Below are 22,165 nucleotides of genomic sequence, written 5' to 3'. Positions count from 1 at the left end.
GAGGTATCAGATTTTAAAAAAAAGAAAGATCTGTGAGGCAGGCAGAGCCAATGCCTGCACTTAGAAAGGCACCCGGGCCTCCTTCACCCACAATTTATAGGCTCCTTGGCTTGGGTTTGGCATCTACACATCCACGCGGACAAAGATCATTTTGAAGAAAATCAGAAAATCTGTGCCCGGAGTCCAGGTGGTTGTGACTCAGTACTAGTCCCTCTTTGGTCCCACCAGTCCTGTAAGACGAGAACTCAGTCTAATGTAAACTTGAACACAAACGAAAGGTCCCGTTCCCTTCTGTTCCCTTCCAGGAAGGTGAGGAGGCCCCACGCTCCATGAGTCACAAAGGCCTTTCTCACCAACACTCTCACCCAGACTTAAGGGTTCTTGTCAGTTTGGGCCCTCACCTCCCACCCCTACCTTATAAGGAGAGAAGCTACTTTTCTGAGCCAACCTGTCCCCCGGCATCTTCAATATTCCTCATTGCTGTCTCAGCGGAATGAATACACCTCCAGGCGTGCAGGTGATACCAAAACTGCACGTCCTGGCTGGCTTTCCACTGGCAGGGGACGTCAGTCTTTTGGCCATGCTGGAAATCTTAAGCAGTTCCATTTTAAAAGTATTGCAAAAAAATAAGCGCGAAAAACTTGCTGCAGTTATGTTCTATACTTGTGCTTATGAGAAGGGGGAAAAAAATCACCCAGTTTTGCATCCCTTCCGGAGAACACAAATACTGCTAAAATCAAAACTGGCGATAATAATAGGGCAACACATTACCCTCCCCTTCTAGAAAGAGACCCAAGCTGCGCCAGTGTATTGGCACTTTAACTCTGGGGTGTGCAGCTTCTAATTACAACCTATTTTATGTAGTCTAGATTCATCTTTTTCTAATTTAGCTGACTTTCCTTTCTAGTTATTTGGACCCATATGGTAAACCATTCACAGCTGTGTTGTACACTCCACAGTATATATTTAACCCAAGGCCAATCTAGACCAAGAGACTCCTACAGATTTAAGTCTCAGAAACCTCTTGTTAATTAAGCAATTTTACTACAATTTTGCATGGCTTTATTCAGTTTCTAACTAGACACAAATCAAGGTAAGTAATTGCATAGCCTACCTCAAGCCAGAGCATATACAAAACAATCAGGCCTGTGGTTTAGGTAACATACTCAAGAGATACAGAGATCCCTTCAAACTAGAAACCAGGAGGACTTATGAGCGTGAGCTAAGTTCATTTTGTGAAAACAGATCAAAGCTCACCAGGGCAGTGTTATCTTTTCTGGATACCATCCAGATTCTGTCCTTTCCTGCTCTGTCTTGCCAGCCATGTGTCCCCACTTCTGCTCACCTGTGTGCTCTGGTATCTGTGTACTTTTTGACTACCATTCAGGTTAAATGTTCACCTTCTCACACAGTTCCAGGGGCCCAGGCGTTAAATAAGATTAATGAAATACAGTCCTTGCCCGCAAGGAGCTCACATTCTGGTGGGAGAGACAAATCCATCCATAAACAGCTGTAACACAAAGTGCCAAGAGCTATAATGGACTATGTAATGTATTATGAAACACAGACCAAGGAATTATTGATTTGACCCCCTTCTCAGACAAAGCTTCGAGAAGAGGCTGTGTACTGGCTCAGGCTGAGGGGTGAGTGGGAACAACCTAGATGTTAGAAGTGGGGCGACACTCCCACTAGAAGGGAGCTGCATGCTCCTGCAAGACAAAGGCTGTTTGGGGCACCAAAGAGCCTGGAGACAAAGCTAGAAAGAGAATCTGCAATGAATGAGACAAGGAAGCCCATTAAAAGGACAGATGCCACAAGAACCCAGGTGAGAGATGATAAGGGCAGAGGGGAAGGGATGGATAATTGCTGCTTTAGGACCTTCTGACCAGACTAGGCAGTACCAGCCCGTAGACCTCTTCTCAAGCCTGCCCCTTTTACTGCTCCTCCCCACTCCAGGCCTCTTCTCAAGCCTGCCCCTTTTACTCCTCCTCCCCACTCCAGGCCCGCTCGGTTTACAATCCTCGTGTTTAACGGCAACTGATTAACTCTCCACCACAAGTAACTTGCTCCCAGTTCTCCTTCCTGAGAGTACTCAGACATCAGGGAAGTCGACAGTACATCCAATGGAGCAAGTAATGCCCAGCATGCTTCCTACTCGGCCCACGCTACGCACACCTGCACACACGTATGCACCTGCACACATGCACGCACACCTACGCACACACACTTGGGCTACCGTATCTAGAGAGGAGGTCCAGATAGTTCATCTTTTCACTGTCCTTTGGCTTTGGTTTGTATCAGCATTTGAGGTTTACCCTTTGTTTCCTTTGATGTCAAGGAAATGCCAATTACTTAGTATTGTGTTCTCCCGATAAAGGGTTTGAGGTGGGGGTGGGGTGAAGGTGTGACCCAACTTCTTAATTACACTTAAGGTAGAAGGCATTCTCAAAGAAAGGTAAGATCTTAATTAGCTCATTTTTTTTTTTAAATGATTTTATTTTTTTCCTTTTTTCTTCCCAAAGCCCCCCAGTACATAGTTGTATATTCTTAGTTGTGGCATGTGGGATGCCGCCTCAGCGTGGCCTGATGAGCAGTGCCATGTCCGTGCCCAGGATTCGAACCAACGAAACACTGGGCCGCCTACAGCGGAGCGCGCGAACTTAACCACTCGGCCACGGGGCCAGCCCTTAATTAGCTCATTTTTTAAAGTGGTGTTAGTTATCTAAAAATATCAAGGGGAAAGAGAAAGGAACAAAGGGAATGTTACTTTCCCAACTAATAACTTCATTTTTGTTTTCAATTAAGTTTACTACCTTCTCTATGAAGGCAATACATATAGAAAATCTGGAAAATACAGAATATACTGAAAACATAAGAAAGGAAAAAATCAATTACTTAAAATTCCATATATCAGTTAATAGTGCCTTTCATTTTTTTCTTTTTGACATAAAAAATTTTTGTGGTGTGATCATACTGTATGATGAATGTACTGTATTTTATATCCATCTCTCTATGCAACTGACAAATTTAAGGTGAATGGATGTTAAAATGAGTGTTCTAAAATCGATTGTGGTGATGGTTACACAACTCAGTGAATACATCGAAAAACACTGAATTGTAAATTTTATATAGGTGAATTGTATGGTACATGAATTATATTGCAATAAAAATGTTTAAAAATTGTTCATAAACTTTATTTTTTATGACTGTGACATTCTACGTAATATAGAGGGAGTTACCGTAATTTACTAAGTCACTCCCCAACTAGAAGATAGATCTGGGTTTTTCACTATCATAACCACGCTGATATTAACGCCTTTGGTACACTGACCTCTGTATAGCTATCATATTCTTTCTCCTCAATATTTTCCTTGAAGGATTTAAGGTTCTAAGCACATTGACCACCTAGAAATTATTTTAAAGGACCAACACACTTAACTCAAGAAAACTGAGTTATTCTCTAAAATTACAAGGCACCAAAAAAAACGAGTAAATAAAAAGTGGTCCTGGGGCCGGCCCCGTGGCCGAGTGGTTAAGTTCGCACGCTCCGCTACGGCGACCCAGGGTTTTGCTGGTTCGAATCCTGGGCACGGAGATGGCACCGCTCATCAAGCCATGCTGAGGCAGCGTCCCACATGCCACAACTAGAAAGACCCACAACTAAAATATATACAACTATGTACTGGGGGGATGTGAGGAGAAAAAGCAGAAAGGAAAAAAAAAGATTGGCAACAGTTGTTAGCTCAGGTGCCAATCTTTAAAAAAAAATCTACAGCTAGCATCATATTTATAAAAAAAAAAAAAAATGTGGTCCTAAGTAAAACTCACTGGGCATTAAGTCTGAAAGAGCAGACGACAGGGGACCTAAAGCTGGACCACAAATGTGCCATGTATCCGATATCAGTAGAATCACAGCTAGAAAATGTTTTTCATGCCTGAAAATAACTCATAGGAAAGAAAATATGTCCAGTCCTGACAGGTGCGTGACACAACATCGGGGTGCTTAAGAACACAGGCCTGGGGCTAGACAGAGCTTTGAACCAAGGCCAAGAGACCTACAGCGTGTTAATCCTGAATGTCACCCATATACTGGGGATGACAGAGCACTGCATCAGAGGATTAATGTGAAGTTCACCTAAGATGGATGTTCCTGAAATGCTTGATGCAGTGCCTGCCCATAACAAGCACTCAGTAAACAGCTGCTACCACCATCACGGTGATGTCAGCTGCTTTTGACCAAACTGGAATGCAGGAACCCACATCTTAGCCCTCTAGACATTTCTGCTTAGAAACTACAGCATTTTTCTACTTGCTCCGAAAGAGCCTGAAGGTATTTTTATTACCAAGGGAGTTTCAGCTGTTACCAGAGTTCATTTGCGAAATCTTTACATTCCAGTGTGCTAAAAGCTTTCTCATGCAGGGATAAAAGCAGCCTTTGTCTCAAGCTTGTAAAAGGCACCATCTTTGTCAGATGAGTTAACTGTTAAACTTCGACTGTGTTTCTACACAATGGCATGTTGGGAAACCCCAGGAATGGAGGAACATCCAAATGGTGAGACAGGGTTTGTTTTTAGAAAAGTGAATCATCATCTGTGCGTCTGTGCCTGCGTACGTGCGTGCGTGCGTACGTGCGTGCATGATGTGTATGTGTTAAGGTAACATTTTGAGCACTCTCCACGTGCCAGGCACCATGCTCAGTGCTTCATACTTCACAACAACCCTGTGCGGTGGGAACTTTGACTCGCTTTACTTACTAGTACAGAAACTGAGGCCGAAGGGAGGGAAGTGTTCTTCTAGAGTCAGATAGCTAGGAACTTAGTGGCAGAGCCAAGATGTGAAGGTGATCACATATGCTCCCATCCACCACACTCCCGCTCCACCCGGTAGAACTGACAGTAGAGAGATAAGCCCTGCAGATTTTAGTTTCATTTTCTGATCAGTGACTTCCTGACTTCTCAACCCAGCCTTCGGCAAGTATGGTCATTTAAAAGCACCAAAAAAGGAAGACTTTTTAAAGGTCAAATCTGGACACTTCATTATTCTCCCTTCGGTTGTCCAAGCGGCCATTCTGGGAGGCACCCAGTGTCCCCATGGAGCTGACGGCTGCTCTGGGGCAGATGATGCAAACCCCTGTGTCCTATTAGGGCCACAAAGGATCTTTCGACTCTCCTTCCTATCTTTGGAAACAAAGTCACCAGTTTCTCCAAGGATTTTAGGAAAGGTGACCATATGATTTATCCTGAAAAATAAGACAATTCTGAGTGAAAGGGGGGCACCATCAGTAAATCTACAGGCATAACCCAGGACATAGGGTCACCCTCATTTTCGGTTCCTAGCTTATCCCGGTTGAGGTTCCCAGTCTGCCAGTAACCTGTATGTGAATTGTACAACTGTATCAACAAGTTAAAATACTCTACTTAGAAGAGAAAAATGTCCCATGGCTCTTCAACAGAATCATGAACCAGCAGCTTCCCCGGTCACTGGATCACGTCCGCCTCCCAGTCTAGCCTCAGCGGAAGGAAGTGCTTTGTCCAAAAGGGGAAAAGAGAGTGGTGAATCACAAGCATCACCACAATAATCACAAGGTTTCCAGGGATGTAGGGGACAGGGCAACCCCAAAGATACATGTTTCATGAACAGAGGCCAAAAAAGTCTGTACCTTGACTTTCATAGACATAGAAAACAGCATGATGACTTGAACAAGCTCTTGCTCAACTCCACCTAATTAAAAGCTTTATCTGCTTTCTTTGGAAAGGGAGGCTTTCATGCCTCCTGGTCTTCTCTTATTCATCCTGGAACTCGAGGAAATACACTCATTCTAACAGCTCTTCCAATTTGAGCTGCAGGCCTAAGGAGTGTCATAACTTGTAGGGTTAAAAAAATAATAGTCTGAATTTTTCACTCATCAGTTCAATCGAAGAGCAATGCAGTAAAATTTTCCCAGCATTTTTCCAACAAATGTAATGAAATTCAAGTGGATTCAGGACAGAAAAAGTCCCTTGGGGGTCACCACGACCAACTTCTTCCTTATAGAAGAGGCACTCAGGCCTCAAAATGAAGAACTGAGCCTAAAGTACACACCCAGGGGATCAGGCCTACTGGCTCTCAGCTTTGGCCTATTTCCATGTGGCTATGCTCTTTGGTTAACATACTTTCTCATGTTTTAAATCTTCTTCTCTCCAAAGAGAGCAGTGAGGGAGGAAGAGAAGGATGGATAGGAGGAGGGAGGGAGGTGTGGGGCGGGCTAAGTTTGGATCCACTCCATTAAAGTTTAACGACAACTTCAAATGACCAATGTATGGAGATTCGTGGGAGAATGAAGAGACAACTAAAAATGCCTCAGTCAGACCCTGAGAAGAGGACAAATGTTTGACCTACCTTTGGTCTTGATGGCTGTTTCAATGTTCAGCGCATCCCGCTCGGCATCGAAGTTGGTGTACGCCTTGACTGACCCGTAAGCACTTGCCGGGGTAGAGTGCTGAGGTTCAAAAACAAACATGCTCAAGGCCTACACATTTAAAAGGCTCTTCGTGAAACATCAATTCCTAAAATAGACTTTTTTCTATTGTTTATTTAACAATTCAAATCATTCCAAGACAAGGTAACTTGATCAGTATTAACATGACATCACCCTTAGGATACGAAACTTCCTTGCTTCCAAAGAGAATTCTTCAAGGGCTCAGCTAGTTAAGAACATGCCATCTATATTTCCACTTCTCTTACTTTTAGTGCAAGCTCAAAGCAGACGACGCAGAGCTGGGCACTTGAAACCACCCGTTGATTTGGGACGGCTTTGAAGAGCATTAAACTCAGCTGGCAACAATTTGAAACAAGCTGAAAATGTGGAAATGCCTGAATGACGAGTGTGTTTAGCCAAGTTTCTGCTACAGGAACATGAATTTCCACCGGGCTTGTATCGCTGAGCTCATAATTCTTTAAAAAGCAAACACAATGTGCCTGCCCGCTCGTCTGTGACTATCAGATAAGTGAGGGAAGCATCTTCCTCCTCTTCCCCCCACCTACTTTGGCCACCACTGTGACACCAAGGTGGTCAGGCCACATGGCCCACATCCTCTTCATGTCGGCCAAGTTCCCACTCTCCTCTCTCCTCTCTGTATCCTCCCTCTGCTGTCTTTAACACAATCCTCTCTGCCTACCACTCCTCCTAGTATTTTTTTTCCTTATTGCCTTTTAAGCCATACCCTCTGCCTTTCCACTGCTTTTCAAGACCCAACACCCTTCCAGATCTGAAGGACCGCACTGAGGTAAGGACAATAGTGAGTTTCTACCAGTTCTCCTTTCCAAAACGTTAACTTCCCTCCTTCCTGCTACCCATCCCAAAGCAAAGAACAGACAAAAGAGGATGGACAATGTGGTTTGGACTGGCTGATGGCCAGCGGAGCCATCCACCGCTGCCCACCTTCCACGTTAAGCCTTATCCCCCCACCTCCTCCCAGGACATCATGCCCATCATAATATCATGACCTTGCCTTGGCTCGGTTTCTGGAAAGAGTCAGAGACTGAGGTGTCCCTGACTTACCTCTCCATCCACAAGCATCCTGTTAGGAGGCACCCCAGGACCCCCACCATTTGCTTTTATTAGCAGTGAGGGTATACAGGTAAGCAACTAAGATGCCATCTTCTCAATTGTCTCCCAGGACAAGCCAGAAATCTAGTTCAGGACTGGACAAAATGTTTCAAAATGTACTTGTGACCATCTTGGCCAAAGAGTAAACCCAGTTAATATTTATCACTCTGAAATACAATGGATTATCAAGTTATTTTCCACCTAACTTCGCTACTTAAACTTTCTGGTACGATTAAGTCAGTGGAAATGGAGCACACATTCTGGAAAAGGGAAAGACAAACTGCTGTTTTGAAATACTTGCAATATCTCCTATGGTGGCTACAAAATGTGGTTGGAAATCTAAGGAAAAATATTTGTTAACAATGCCATCAATTATTTACAAAGGCGGGCAGTCTCCTCCTTGAGCCCTATCACATACGGCTTCACTGACCAGGCGCTATGTCATCTTGTTGCAAAAACAATTGTAAGGTGGGAAAAGTTTTGCATAATTTTATAGTATCTCTGGAAACAAAGGTTAAATGGATAAATCAATATATCACCTATAAAATCCACTTGTCTGAAAATCAAATTATTGAGGGAAAAGCGATTTTTCTCCTCCCTCAAAATATTGGGGAATACATGACATTTTCTATTCCAGTCCCATCTCTCCACACAGAGAAATGCATCACATGAGAGTAACTTCAAAGGCCCTCTTTCTTAAGAAAAGCTTTCTTATGAAAACTGAGACTAAAAACAATCTAATGATCAGATCCTTTAAAGAAAAAATTATTTAGCTCTTGGACTTGTCTGGACCCCAACATGCAGCTTGTCTCGTTGGCAACAACACTGTGCACAAGTCCAAGAGGAAAGATTAAAAATATATAGGCTTTATACTGCATACAACCCGTGCTTGCACAGACGTCATCTATCTGAACATTTTGATGGCGAGTACCAGAGATGATACAGGTGGTTCTGTACCACATGAGCCAACTTGCTGTCAACCCACTTATGAGTGCTTCTTTGTATTTTAATTCCAATGAGAGCATATTTTGAAGTATCTGCAAGATACACCTACAAACCAATGTCACTGCTGAGTTTTCATAAAAGCCATTTCTGCCAAGATGACCTGAAAGATGTACTGTATTATTAGATATTTTACATATCTCCAGTTTATATTCTACTTCATTCTAAAAGTACTTGCAATGACTTCTAATTTCACATATAGTTTAAAATTTTTTAACTCTAAAACAAAGAAGCAACTGCATCAGAATTTCCAGGTTCGCATATTTCCTGTGAAAGACAATTAAATATAATTCTGAGCTCCCTGATAGCCAAAGCAAAAAAGGAAACGATGAATTATAATACTTTCATTATTTAGTTTCAAAAAAAGCAAAATGAACAAACATCCTAGCTCTTTTGGAGAAAAGCTTTCCCAGGTACTAAATTTTTTTAAAAAAAGATATAAGTCCTTGGTGGGATAACCACCTGGTTATCAATATGGCTGTAGCTTAGGTTAACCATTAATAAAATACCAGGGAATGACATTAAAAGTCATGTGTTGTCATAACAATTACTATTACGGACATGCTTAAGTCTATAGCTGGATAAAATTCCAGCCACTCCAGTGTCACTAATGCCCATCCAATTGTAATGTAATGCTAAAGTTTCTAGTGCTATACATTTCTTTCACATCGAACTACCAGGAACAGCTGAAATAATGGGCAGGGGGAGGGGACCAAGGGGGGAATGATTATCTGAATTTGGTCCTCATTTTCCTAGATGTACAAGGAAAAGGAGCAGCACAGTTATCCAGAGAGATGTCCAATTTGCAAAAATTACACAAAGTGAAAATGATATACTTACATCACCCTCCAAGCTGAGCTTGCACAGAATTTCGTGAACAGTAGACATTTTGATAGAAGCTGGGGAAAAAAAGGACAAAAAGAGTCTTTATAAAGAGGCTTTCCTTTTCCCCGAAGCACAGTGATTCATTATACTAATCTCTACTTCTTGGACCATTTCATCTGAGGATATTAGAGTAATTTTTGCAAATAGATGCAATTCCCATCTTATGATTGGGAAAATTAAAGCTGGGAGATGGTTTGCCTTGGGTTTGCGAGGAACTACAGAACAAGTCAGTCTTTCTCTTGTTTTGTTTAAACAGAACCTGGGGAGACTGATTTGTGAATACAAAAACAAAATGCTCCCACGGCTGATGCAACTTGTCCCAACAGGATAAAACTAAGTCTTCCAGTTCGTATAAAAAATGATAAGCTTGTCAAACCAGCCACCACTTCTGTATTTCTCACCAGTAATTTCACATATTGAAAGGGCCCGAAAACCATGGGTATGAACTGGAATGAACAGCATTTTCGTGCTGGCCAATTCCTAATTGGAACCCTTTATTACTATCCCTAATTGTTTTCTTAGCTCACCGATGCTTAGAAAATATTAAACTTTATGAAAGACAGTGGACAGATTTTCCGACATTAACTCATTCCATGAAAGACTGATCCTTGTATTTAAGATTCAAAATGGCTGAAATGAAGTCATCTTCCAATTAATACACTTAATCAGGCGGTGACACTATAGCCTGATGAATTGGCTTTCCAGCTTTGCAATCACACAGTTCTCGGAACTATACACCAACCCCTGCCAATAAAGAGTGCTCAATTGGCAGGAAATTTATCTCAACTGAGACCAGACAGGTCATTGAGCAGCAGATCCCAAAAATAAAGAGAATAGAGCAGAGCTGCATCCCGAAACAGTGGGAGCGACATTTGAATTGCAGCAACCCCTGCTTTGATCTCTTTTTGCTTAATATTCTTTGATCAAGGAAATTATGCCCATGCAAATTCAGCTTTTCCTTCTCTCCCAACAGTTTGCTTAGTCTAAATATTTTCACAAAACTGGCTTGGAGGGAGTATTCGACATAGACACTTGCCAATTTATCGGAAGGCTTAGGACTAAGCAGATTGCAGGCTCTCTGCGGGGTGGAGGTGGGGGATATAACAAAAGAAAATTTCCCTTTATTTGTAGTTATGATGTATTTCTGCAAGATTTCCATCCTGAGCTCTCTCCTAGACCGCTCCTCTCTCTTCTCACTGCCCACAGAAGCTTTTTAAGCACGGCAAAGAGAAAATCAATTATTCCAATTCCCCCAACTCTCAGACCCTCCCCCAATAGGTCCCACTGCTGGAATAGAATCCTGATTTGTAAAAAGTCTTCCTCCATAAATAAACTGTGGTACATCCAGACAATGGAATATTACTCAGGCCTAAAACGAAATGAGCTATCAAGCCAGGAACAGACATGGAAGAACCTTATAAGCTTATTACCAAGTGAAAGAAGCCAGTTTGAAAAGGCCACATACTGTGTGATTCCAACTACATGACCTTCTGGAAAAGACAAAACTATGGAGACAGTAAAAGGATCAGTGGTCGCCAAGGATTAGAGGGGAAGGAAGGAGGGATGAAGAAGCAGAGCAGAGAGGATTTTTAGGACCAGAAAACCATTCTGTATGATACCATGATGGTGGATACACACTATACATTTTCAAACCCATAGACTGTATCCCACCAAGAGAGAACCCTAATGGGAACTGAGGACTTGGGGTAGTGATGTGTCAATGTAGCTTCATCAGCTATAACAAATGTACCATTCTGGGGGGGGATGTTGACAGTGAGCGAAGTTGTGTGTGTATGGGGCTGGGAATATATGGGAACTCTGTACTTTCCACTCAATTTTTCTGTGAACCTAAAACTGCCCGTCAAAATAAAATCTATTTTTTTTTTAAAGTCTTGCTCTGTGGCTGAATTGTCCAATACAGCAGCCATCAGCCACATGCGGCTGTCAAGCATTTGAAAAGTGTCAAGGTCAAAGGGAGATGTGCTGTAAGGGTCAAGTACACACTGGATTTTGAAGACTTCATATGAGGAGAAGGATGTAAAGGCTCTCAATAATTTTTATATTGATTATATATTGTAGTTATGACGTGTTGGGTATATTGGGTTATATATAATACATTATTTAAATTTAATTTCACATGTTTCTTATACTTTTTTTTAATGTGGCTACTAGAAAATTTACAATTCCATATGCAGCTCACATTGTGTTTGTATTGGGCAGCAATGGTCTAGAGCATCTCATGATGCCACAGTCCAATCCTAGTCCAAAAACCTTTGTAGGAGCTTGGTAAGGTGAAGAGTAAGTTCGAGATTTCTTGTCAAGACAGACAAGTTTGAGTCTGCCTTGATAAAGAAGATATCTCCAACTTCACCCAAGAAACATTCCAGAGGGTCCTATCAGTATCCTTCAGCCTGGGCATCACCAAAACAAAGAGGAATTTCCCAGGACACTGGCCACCCCAGTCCTGGCCCTGACTATCACCCCTGGCGCCTGGCCAGAACTGGACTCGGTCTGCAGGGAGGGGTAGACTCTTGTCAGCTGCCCCACAGAATTCTAGTCCCCATTGCAAACGGTTAACACATAAAAATGCCAAAACAAAAACAGTGGTGTTCTCTTATTTCAGCTCAGTCCAGCTCTCAGAGATTGGATGGGAACCCAGCCCCAGCGTCCTCTACCTACTCCCCAAGGGGACTTGAGTCAAATCGTTACTTGCTTCTCCCCAAACACACCTTTATTTTTTTTTTTTTTTTTTTTTAAAGATTTTATTTTTTCCTTTTTCTCCCCAAAGCCCCCCAGTACATAGTTGTGTATTCTTTGTTGTGGGTTCTTCTAGTTGTGGCATGTGGGACGCTGCCTCAGCGTGGTCTGATGAGCAGTGCCATGTCCGCGCCCAGGATTCGAACTGATGAAACACTGGGCCGCCTGCAGCGGAGCGCGCGAACTTAACCACTCGGCCACGGGGCCAGCCCCCCCAAACACACCTTTAATGCACAGCACCTCAATTCGTGTTCTCTCCGCCCATCTCCTTCCCCTCTCCTCTTCTTCTACTTATAGAGACCCTGCCCATTCCTCAAGTCACCAATACTTTGGCACTGGCGCTAATGGGGTGGCTGCAGCCCCCATTACTCAGTGCTCTCTCCCACCTTTCAGTGCCAGAAGCACTTTTTGATGCCACTAGATTTATTCACTCAGCTAAAGGGCCCTGAGCTCTTGCCACATACCAAGCATTCAAATGGCAAATGCATAAGTACAATTCAAGGCAGCAGGGAGTATGTTTCACCTCATCTCCCCCATCGACCCAATTTCCCCACAGATTTAAGAGGGCCTTTGCACATTCTAGCTGCTAAATAAACTTTTAGAAACAATGAGTTGCAATTTTGCCTAATTAGCATTTATATTATTTACAATCATTCTGCAGAAAAAGCAAAAACGTCACAACCACCACAAAGCAATAACCATGAAGCCCGCTATTACTCCACCCAAGTGCCTTTTGTATCCACGTAAATATTTCCTATTCCATGCAAGCTTAATGGCAAACACATTTTCACTTTAGAAATAAAATATGGCCCTCATTTCTTCACTACATCTGATTCCCTGGCAATGCAAAGTCATTCTGCGGACGATTGATGAGTCTCTAGAAGAAATAGCTTTGCCACTCATAATGGCTGTTAAAACATTAGCTTAATATAGCACATTTGATTAATGAGAATATGTCAGCGTGCTGCTACCCTTGAAAGCGGAAAAGGAAAGGCAGGGCTACTGCAGGTTACAAACCCTGGTAACATCCAGGGAATCCATCAACAATCCCTACCAGGCACACACAGCCTGCACTGCATCAAGGGCTGCAAGACACACACAAAACTACGAACTGCAGACTCCACCTGCAGACTCCAGCCCCGAGGGAACTCCGAGCTCTCTTCCCTTCCTGCCACTGGGAGACACCTGGGAGACCAGCCCAGGTCAGTCAGCTAATGAGCAGCAGTGGCAGGGCCTGAAGCTGGCCCTGGGACTCTTGGGCCAGTGCCCTTTCACCTTCACCACAAATTCTTCATTCCAAGAGATTAAGAAGCGAGAGAAAGATAAAAGCACCTCGAGCTGAGTTCAGCCAAGGGCTTAACAGTGAGGTATTAACCAACTTGAGAAGAGCAATCACTCTGGAAGCTTCCAGCCAGAGAAAGCCTGAGGAGCTGGGAGGGATGGGGGTGGGGGAGAATGTGGAAGGTGGAGGGGGACATGACACAATAGACGGGACTGGAAGGGGAGGGGGAAAGGACAGGGTTAAAACAGGCCACGTCTATGGGGCTGGCCCAGTGGCCGAGTGCTTAAGTTCTCGCGCTCTGCTTTGGCAGCCCAGGGTTTCGCCAGTTCAGATCCTGGGCGTGGACATGGCACCATTCATCAGGCCATGCTGAGGTGGCGTCCCACATGCCACAACGAGAAGGACCCACAACTAAGAATATACAGCTATGTACCAGGGGGCTTTGGGAAGGAAAAAAATAAAAATCTTTAAAAAAAACAAAAAACAAGCCACATCTAACGTGGTGCGCTGTGGGGGACCTAAAATATAAGTTTCTGAATGGTGCAAATTTAAGTTTGGCTAAGGAAACCCTAGTTAACCAAAAGCCAGAGTGATTTGTTCCCAATACTCATAGTATCTGTTCACAACATTTGCTCTGGAGGCTGAATTTTTTTACTAAAAACAATAGATGGGCCTCAATGTACCTACTGCTTTGAATGAGAATAAAATGAAGTCTACGCGCCATATGAGACAATTCCGCCTCATCACAGGGGAAAATTCCTAAGTGCATTACAAGCAGAACGAGCACTCCTTTTCCAGCCGACTCCTCTAGAGAACATGAAAATGGCACCTGCATCGCTCTTCCCAAAGCTGCAACCTCACCCAGATCTCCAACAGGCTTCAACTTGCAAAAAAGAAAAAAAAATCAGCAAATTCAGTCTGCTGATGAGTACCTCCACACGTCAGTACCTTCCATTCCCACAGAAGGGCTGGGTGACTAGACAAGATCGTTAGAATAGCCCTTTATCAGGGAAAGATTTTTCTTTAAGACAATAACCAGGGAAGTACACTTCAAACTAGTTTGAAATAATCCACCACTGGGGTGGGAACAGACTCATTCAGCCCCACCCTAATGAAGGGAACAGAACAGTTCCCTCTGGCCTTGAAAATATTAATAAATAAGACTATTAATTGCCTGCCTACAAAACTAGCACCTAGAGTGCAAAGCTTGACAAGTTAATGAAATCTGTGTGGGCTGAAAAACAAGTAATTTACATTTAACATACGGACTATCTTAAAGATAATTTAAGAGGGTTTGACCTTTTTTTAAAACCCTATGGATTTTTTAGTATTTTATTGTTTCCCTTCCTACACATAGTCACAACAAAAATAGTACAAGTGAAATAGCTTTAACTTCTCCCCAAAAAGAAGAGTGAAACAACGTTTGCAAAAAGTTTGAAACAAAAAAAGTTAACCTAAAAGTCAATCCTTGAAATAGTAAAAACAAGTTCTACCGAAATGAATTAAGAAAAACCAGCTCCAGAAAGCCCACAAACAAACAAACAAACAAAAACAGGTTGCAACAGGGCTGGTGGGCTTAGCCGAATATGAGTAAAATCTAGCAGTTTCGTGGACACACCCACTTTGCAGTTTAAACGTGTTGATGGGTCACCACAAAACACATCCCTAGCAACCACGATGAATCAATCAGGGACTGGATGATACAAATGAGGACTTTTAAAGCAAAAATGGGGGAGGTGGGAGCGTGGAGGGTTGGGTTTCCTCACCAAAGCCCTTACTGTGCACGGACCTGAGTCTAAAGGATAAGACTGGAATTTTAAACCGGAAGGGAAAAAAATACACAAGTTGGGGTAGGTGTAGAGTTCCCATTGTACTCCACTCTCCACGCCCATCCCCCAAAACATTTTTATTTAACAGAACCTTCTTGAAAGCACAGACTTTCCCCCTCGGTTTTATGGTCTTGATTAATGCCTGAGTCACAGGGCCAAGTCATTCCCCAGAAATCCTGGAATTCTGCCCAGCGTCCTTGATCAAACTGAGCAGGATGGACATGACAGCACTTGCTCTGGCTTGTCGCTTTCACTGCCTGATCTGAAGCAGTATTTGCTTGCTACCTACAGACATGTTGTGTCTCTTGCTCTCTGTCAGTCTCCTGATACGGGGTTGGAGTGGGTGGAAAGAGCTGGTAAGAATGATGTCACCTGGCAGGAAGCACCTTCAGGATTGGGAAATCAAGGCCTTCACATCTATAACTCAATTTCAGTGTTTTATGGCACACAGACTATATTTCCAACGGAGCCCTGCTGCCCACAGCAAAAAGTCTAAACTCAGCATTCAAGATTAATACATTCTGGTCCTCATTGATCTTTCCATAAATAAACCCACATGCAAGCACACGTGCGCATGCGCGCGCGCACACACACATATGTATGTCACACACACACACACACACACACAAAAGCACACCCTGCACCAGTCAGATTGGACTGGTAATTCTTCTCCAAATACATTCAGCACTGTCCCGCTACCTCCAAACCCAGCTCTCAAGTTCCCTCCACTGGGAACACCCAATCTGGACCAGCTGACATCCTCATGACACTTCAGAATACAAAAAATGATGTTACCTTTCCTCCTGCACCTCTGCCTGCTCTGTGCTCCCGTCTCCCTGTGTGTCTGTGAAATATCAGAGTTCAGTGTATAAAGGCCTTCTTCCGGTCTATCCGCCTACGGGGTTCTGTCTTATTCATTCTTGTTTCCTCATAAGTCTGAGCACAGGGCCCAGCACACTACAGGCGTTCAATCACATTTTGGATGGTTTACACACACTGGGTTTTTCCATATTATGTCTTTTTTCTCTTCGTTTCCAATACACTCTCTTCCTTCCATTTTCTTTCTCTCTCAGACTGAACATCTCAAAAGGGTTCCAGTTCCATACATTCAGAGCTGGAGGCTTAAATTCCCAGCCTCTGCAAATCTTTGCAAAGCCTGGCAGAGCACTCCAGCCTTTCTCATCCTGACATGCAGCCCATCCTCTCCCCAGCCCAGCACGCCCCCTCTGCACTGCCAGGGCCTGGGGTCCCAGCTCTGCCCACAGGACCACATGGAAACCAAGCCAACATCTCCTCATGGCAAGGAAGGAGGCAGCAAGGAGGAAGGAGTTACAAGTTGCCTTGGGACTCCAATTTCCTCTGACTGTGAGTGTGGAGACTGGGTGTGGCAGGGAGACAGAGAGCAAGGATTCCATGTCACAGCTGCTCCCCTGAGTCAGAACTTTCCACATCAAGGCTGGGATTAGAACTCAGAGCACTTGGACGCTATTGACTTCTCTCTGACAAGACTGAGCTCAGGTTTAAAAGCTTCAGGGTGCACCCTAAATGGGAGATTTGGCGGTGATCTCAGTGGAACCCCCCCAGAAGAACAAGACTGGGCATCCGCTGACCCCCTCTGCTGACCTGCTCCCCAACAAAGAAAATGGGGACTGCCTCTGCCAACAGGAGAAGGGAAAATATAGCAGACAGTGAACGGGCGGAAAGAATTTTTTTAAAGGACTGGAATTTCCTCTGATGCGGCCTACAACTAGAATAGGGTGTGGCACCAAGGAAAATGAGGGAGGTGGATTTCCATGTGCAAAAAAAGAGGAGCATTCCATTTCTATTTAATCCTCACAATCAAATCGGGATGCTGGTTATGTCATGATAACTTTAAACACTTTTCCTAAGGCAAGTTGACTACGATGATCAGGTTTGGGGAACAGCCGGATTAAAGGGGAAAGGAGCCCCAGCCAGGCAGATTCGGAAACTACTATCGATTTGGGAAAACGTAAAGTTCAAAATTCAATTACTGTCCACACAGTTCACTCATTTTGTCTATTTTCTTTTTCTCCCCACTAGATTTAAAGTCTAAAGAGCAGGGGTATTTTTTTCTTTTTTGGGGGGGGGGGTCTGTTGTTCACTGCTGTATCCCCAGTGCCTATCCCTGTGAACAGAACAAAGTAGGTGCTTAATAAATACTGTGGCATGAGTGGATGTTAAAGGCAGTGCAGGAGAGCCTGGGGTTCCTTTTGTGACACACCCGCCCCCACTTAATGGAAAATGGCTCAGCAGCCCACAGCCCAGCACAAGCAACGAGAACAAAGGCCCATGACAGTGTGTTAGTGCCAGATTCTAGGCCAGGCAGTGCAGCAAGAGCCGAGAGCCCTCAAAATCAATAGCAATTATAGAAGGATATCTACCTCACCAGGAAAACTACTTAAACCAGAAATAAGTCAGGAAACTAATGGCCACCACTGCCGGCATAACGTCAATCAATACGGTACTTTAAAAGCTCAAAGACACAGGATGTTAAATATGGAGCCGCCAATCCAAGACCAAGCTCTTGACCAAAGCTAGTGAGTCAGCAATATTTCCTGGACAATTACCACGGGCAGGCCACTTGGCACTATGGGGAATGACAAAATCCAGCCGTCTCCAAATCATAAACGCCCAACTAAAGAAGTACACATTGACGGTCACACCCTCCCGCTGCAGATGCAATGGATACTTTCAGAGAAAACTCCTGAAGCTTTGAGATAATAGCTGGACTTAGAAAAAGGGAGGAAAGTGCTAAGGGGGGATGTCTTCAGACCACTGACCACAAAGACATCTCTTCGAGTTGGCCTCTGAACCTGGCCTCATCAAAAATCTTCCTTCACATGGCCTGAATATTATATTATGTGGCTCCTTGATTCCACAGCCTTGAATTCGATAAATTACAGAACTGTTCAGGTTAACAAAGTTTTCTTGTTTTTTAAAAAACTCCTCTGGGTTACTGACAATTTTAGGACCACCAGCCACTCCTAATGTTGAATATGAATGAATACTGATTGAATTTGCTAGTCTCTAGCTGGGTTAAGTACACTGAAATGGGGAGGTGGAGGGAATGCAGAACTGGCAAGCCTGGACAGCGTCTGCAATATGTCAGGGGAGAGGGTCTCTAAGGAGGCAGGGAAGGCAGAGAAAAGTGGAGAGGGGAGCAACGATCTCATTTTCCAATTAGAATAATTTAATCATGGCCAGTCCTAAAACTAAGAAAAGTTCCAGAAAAATATTTCAGTGATTTACTCTTCCTACTCACATACCCTCCCTCACCGTCCCACTTTTCCTTCTCCCCATAACCCCTACCCCCAAATTAGGCATGTACTTTGATATAGTGCATGTTAAGTAGGGGTTTCTGGGCTAGCCTGGGAACCTAGGCCTCTTCTATAACATTGTTTCAGTGGGAGAGTGCATTCTCCATTACAAACCACCAAGTTGCAGGCAGTCACAGTAGCAGACACTTTTGGACAGAATCCATCAGTAGAGTCAGTGAGCTCAGGGGCCCAGAACCCGGGACTCCAGGACCTTGTGATTCTTGCTAAAGACTCAAGGTGCACCCAAGAGGCCACTGCTCTTTGACACAGAGATTCAGAGCACCCGTAGCTTTAAAACGGCAAATCTTAACACAAAAATAATGACACTCTGCATTCGAGCGGCACTTAATGTTTTCAATGTGCTTAGCATATTTATTTTTGAATGAACATGTTTTTTGAGATTTTCGATAACCCCCCTATGAGGGCGTAGGTAAGAATGGGCATCCTTAAACCGTCTTCATAGATAAGGAAATTGATAGCCGCCTCCTACCCTCTCAACAGTCAGCTGATGGAATGCAGCCCTCCCCACCAGGCGCTGGAACCCACCTCACAAAGCCGCAAGGAGCAACTCAGGGGGCCACGCCCTTTTCTGTACCCTCGGTCCCTGAGTCTCTGTCGCATCATCTCGAGCAACAGTGACAACCCTCCCCACAGAACCACGAGGGACACTACTTTCCTGATGCAAAAGTGGTCAACCAAGTGGGAAACTCTCCAGATAAACAGAAATCAGAAGTCGCTCTCCTACAAGATAATCTTGACGCTGGACAATGAGCCGAGGTTTTTTCCGTTTTGTTTTGTTTTACTGGGGAGAGGGGTTGCTACTAAAAACGCCCACCCCTCCTACTCCCCTACTGTTTCCCTCCTGCTGGTCTGTACAAGTTCCACAAATGCGCGTTTGTTTCAAGTAAAGTAACTTGGAACAGACGGGGACTCCTTTCTAGATGGCCGTAACGCTTTGGTTAAACTTGGAGGGAAATGCCCACGAAGACTGCGCCTCCTGGAACCCGCGGCTCCCCAGGCGGCCACACCCTGCCAGCCCGGCGCGTCTGGAATGCGGGGCCTCCCTCAGCTCCCCGCCCCTGCGCCGTCTCGCCGGGCTTCCTGCAAGCACTTGGGGGGGATGCCCGACCCCCTCCCTCTGCCCTGCACCCCCCAAGCCGGGGCGCACCCGGCTCCCTTCACTCCTCCCCAGACCACCTTGCCACTGCGCCCCCTCCCTGTAGAAACCTGGTGCCGACCCTCCCTCCTGCCCCCTCCCCCGGCCGGCCCCCCGGCTCCGCTTGCCCGAGCTGCTCTTTGCAAGGCCGTCCCCTGCGCTCCTCTCCGCGCCCCGCTAGCCGGCGGCCCGGGGCCATAGCGGGCGGGGGACGTGCCCGCTTACCTGGGCCGGACGCCGTGGGCTGCGAGCGTCCCAGATGCAGAGCGGAGCCCGTTGGCCTGGGTGGGGCTTTTATAGCCGCCACATCCTCGCTGTGCAGGCGAGGCCCGCCCCGCCTCGCCCCGCCCCGCCTCCCCCTTCCCTTGCCGGCTCCCACCCCGAGTCGGGGTGACTCACCCTCCCCGGCCCGCTCGCCCGCAGGGGTGGCCTCGCCCTGGAACGTTCCCCGAGCCGCGCCACGCGGGAGCGGCCCCTCGCCCACGGCCCTGCCCTCCCTGAAAGCGTCGCCGAGGCCTCCTCGAGACCCATTACCGGCCTCGTTTCGTCCTCCCTCCCTCCCTCCATTTCCTTCTTGAGCGCCACGTCGAGTTCCCAGCTCTGGCTTAGGTTAACAAATTAGCAAGACTTTAGCAGACTCTGAGCTTGGTTAAGTCACTTTTTTAAAGGCATCGATGCAAGGGAAGGGAGAATGGTTCCAAGAAACATAAATCGTGATTCCCCTGAGCTGGGGCCGTTGGCATCCAGTTCCTCGTTACCGTCTGCAAACATATTAGCTTAACCTCTGACCGGCAGTTCCCGGGAGGAGCGCGGGGAGGGCGATGGGCCGGCTCCTGCCCTGCAAAGACTGGCCTGCCTCGGCCTCCGAGCGCGCAGGGGGGCCCGGAGCCAGGGTCGGGGAGGGGGTGGGAGGCCGAGGCTAGGAGCCCAGATCCACCCCGCGCCCGCCCCGGGAGGCGCCCTTTTCCCGAGCGCGCTCTGCTCAGCCGCTCTCCTTGCGAGTTGGGAGCTCTGCGCGTCCTCGTGACAGGCCGTCGCGGGCTGGGTGGGGCCGGTGGCTTTGAACCTCGAGTTCCAACAAAGAAGTTTCCTCCCTTCCTTCTTTCCTAACTGCCGTTTTTTCGCAGCCTCCTAGCCAGCTCCGTTGCTTAGTTTTGCTCACTTTCTCGCTTTTCTTCCCTGCTCTCCTTCCACGAGCCACAGTGGCAACATGTAATAGCAAACATGTTTTTGTGTGTGACTGCGCGAATGCTGAATTGCACCTCAAACTAGCAGGAATGTTTTGCTAAGAATCCCAAGACCTCTCGCTGCGTCTTTGAATTCCTTCCTTTCACACCCGCTTCATGCAGCTCTTTCTCCTAGTCTTGTTGCTTGTGTGTTTTAATCTCCCATCTTTAATGTCCATTTTGAATTCCAGTTGAGCGTCATTTCACTCTTGGGAATCAGAAAATGATAGCAAGGCCGAAAGACATTCGTTGCCATGCTCACGGTCACCTAACCAGTTAGCTGCAAAGTCGGGGCCACAAATGGAGCCTGGGCACACTCAACCCAGAGCTCACTGTCATCCTGTTCCTTCACCGGGAATGATACACGGTAGGCCCCATCAGAAGGACAATTAGAGAATAAGACAACTCTTTTGATGCAATTTCTGATTTACATTTATGGCTCTCCAATTTAGGCTGAAAGCCTTACAGCCAGCAATCGTGCTCATCTGCCTATTGCCCTGATCATTTTGGAACAGAAGGGGAACACAGGCAGTCAATAAAGGTGGACAGGATTCCGCCTCCCTTCTCTTCTCAGGGCAGGTTGCACAGCCTCTTACTCCTAGTTGTGCTGTGGTAGGCCCTCTGCAGAAGACAAGATTTAATTCGAAGCATGTGGAATACATAAAAGCTACTAAGTTTCCAAAAGAATGTTTTTGCTTATCTTGGGCATCCAGCAAATCCAAACATACAGATCTGTGCAATAGCCAGAGTTTGCTCCATGCTCCAGAACCTTACACTGATGGTCTCATAAAAATGGAGCTATTATAAGTCATGGTTTGCTTTTTCTGAGGAATTTGGGGCCAATTCTACTAGTAAAAGAGAAGTTTTGAATCTCTTACTGCAAAGATTCTCTTTTTCCATTCTTTCTTTCTCCCCCCTGGCTGGGGAGAATGTTTACTACAACAGATCTCAGGTTATGTCTGCTGCTGTGCATACTGTCCTCTAAAGCCTCAGCTTTATTGTGTTCACATTTTATCTGCTGCCCCACTAATACTGCCTAGCTAGCAATGATAGGCATGCACTAAAAATTATAGAATAATAGAACAGAATTCTTCACCCAGTA

The 22,165-nt window shown here is 45.3% G+C and overlaps 1 protein-coding gene across 3 annotated transcripts in view; it reads right to left on the bottom strand.

The window, feature by feature from the left end:
• ANXA2 (annexin A2) overlaps window positions 1-20,178 on the bottom strand; it is a 42,240-nt gene extending 22,062 nt beyond the window's left edge. The window contains exons 1-3 of one of the 3 annotated variants that reach the window (XM_070578693.1): window positions 20,063-20,178; window positions 9,431-9,489; window positions 6,379-6,478 (exon numbers count right to left, since the gene is read on the bottom strand). In XM_070578693.1, the coding sequence (XP_070434794.1) occupies window positions 6,379-6,478; window positions 9,431-9,478 (148 nt within the window). In that variant the 5' untranslated portion in view covers window positions 9,479-9,489; window positions 20,063-20,178. Of the gene's footprint in view, window positions 1-6,378; window positions 6,479-9,430; window positions 12,205-12,456; window positions 17,895-20,062 lie in introns of those variants that run through there. The other 2 variants (XM_070578683.1, XM_070578672.1) reach the window with 2 other exon arrangements.
• Between the last annotated feature and the right edge of the window lie 1,987 nt (window positions 20,179-22,165).

The sequence above is a fragment of the Equus przewalskii genome, chromosome 1, assembly GCF_037783145.1.
Source record: "Equus przewalskii isolate Varuska chromosome 1, EquPr2, whole genome shotgun sequence".
NCBI classification, from domain to species: domain Eukaryota; kingdom Metazoa; phylum Chordata; class Mammalia; order Perissodactyla; family Equidae; genus Equus; species Equus przewalskii.
The sequence above is the reverse complement of the archived record's forward strand: the minus strand, read 5'-3'. Positions and strand labels throughout refer to the sequence as shown.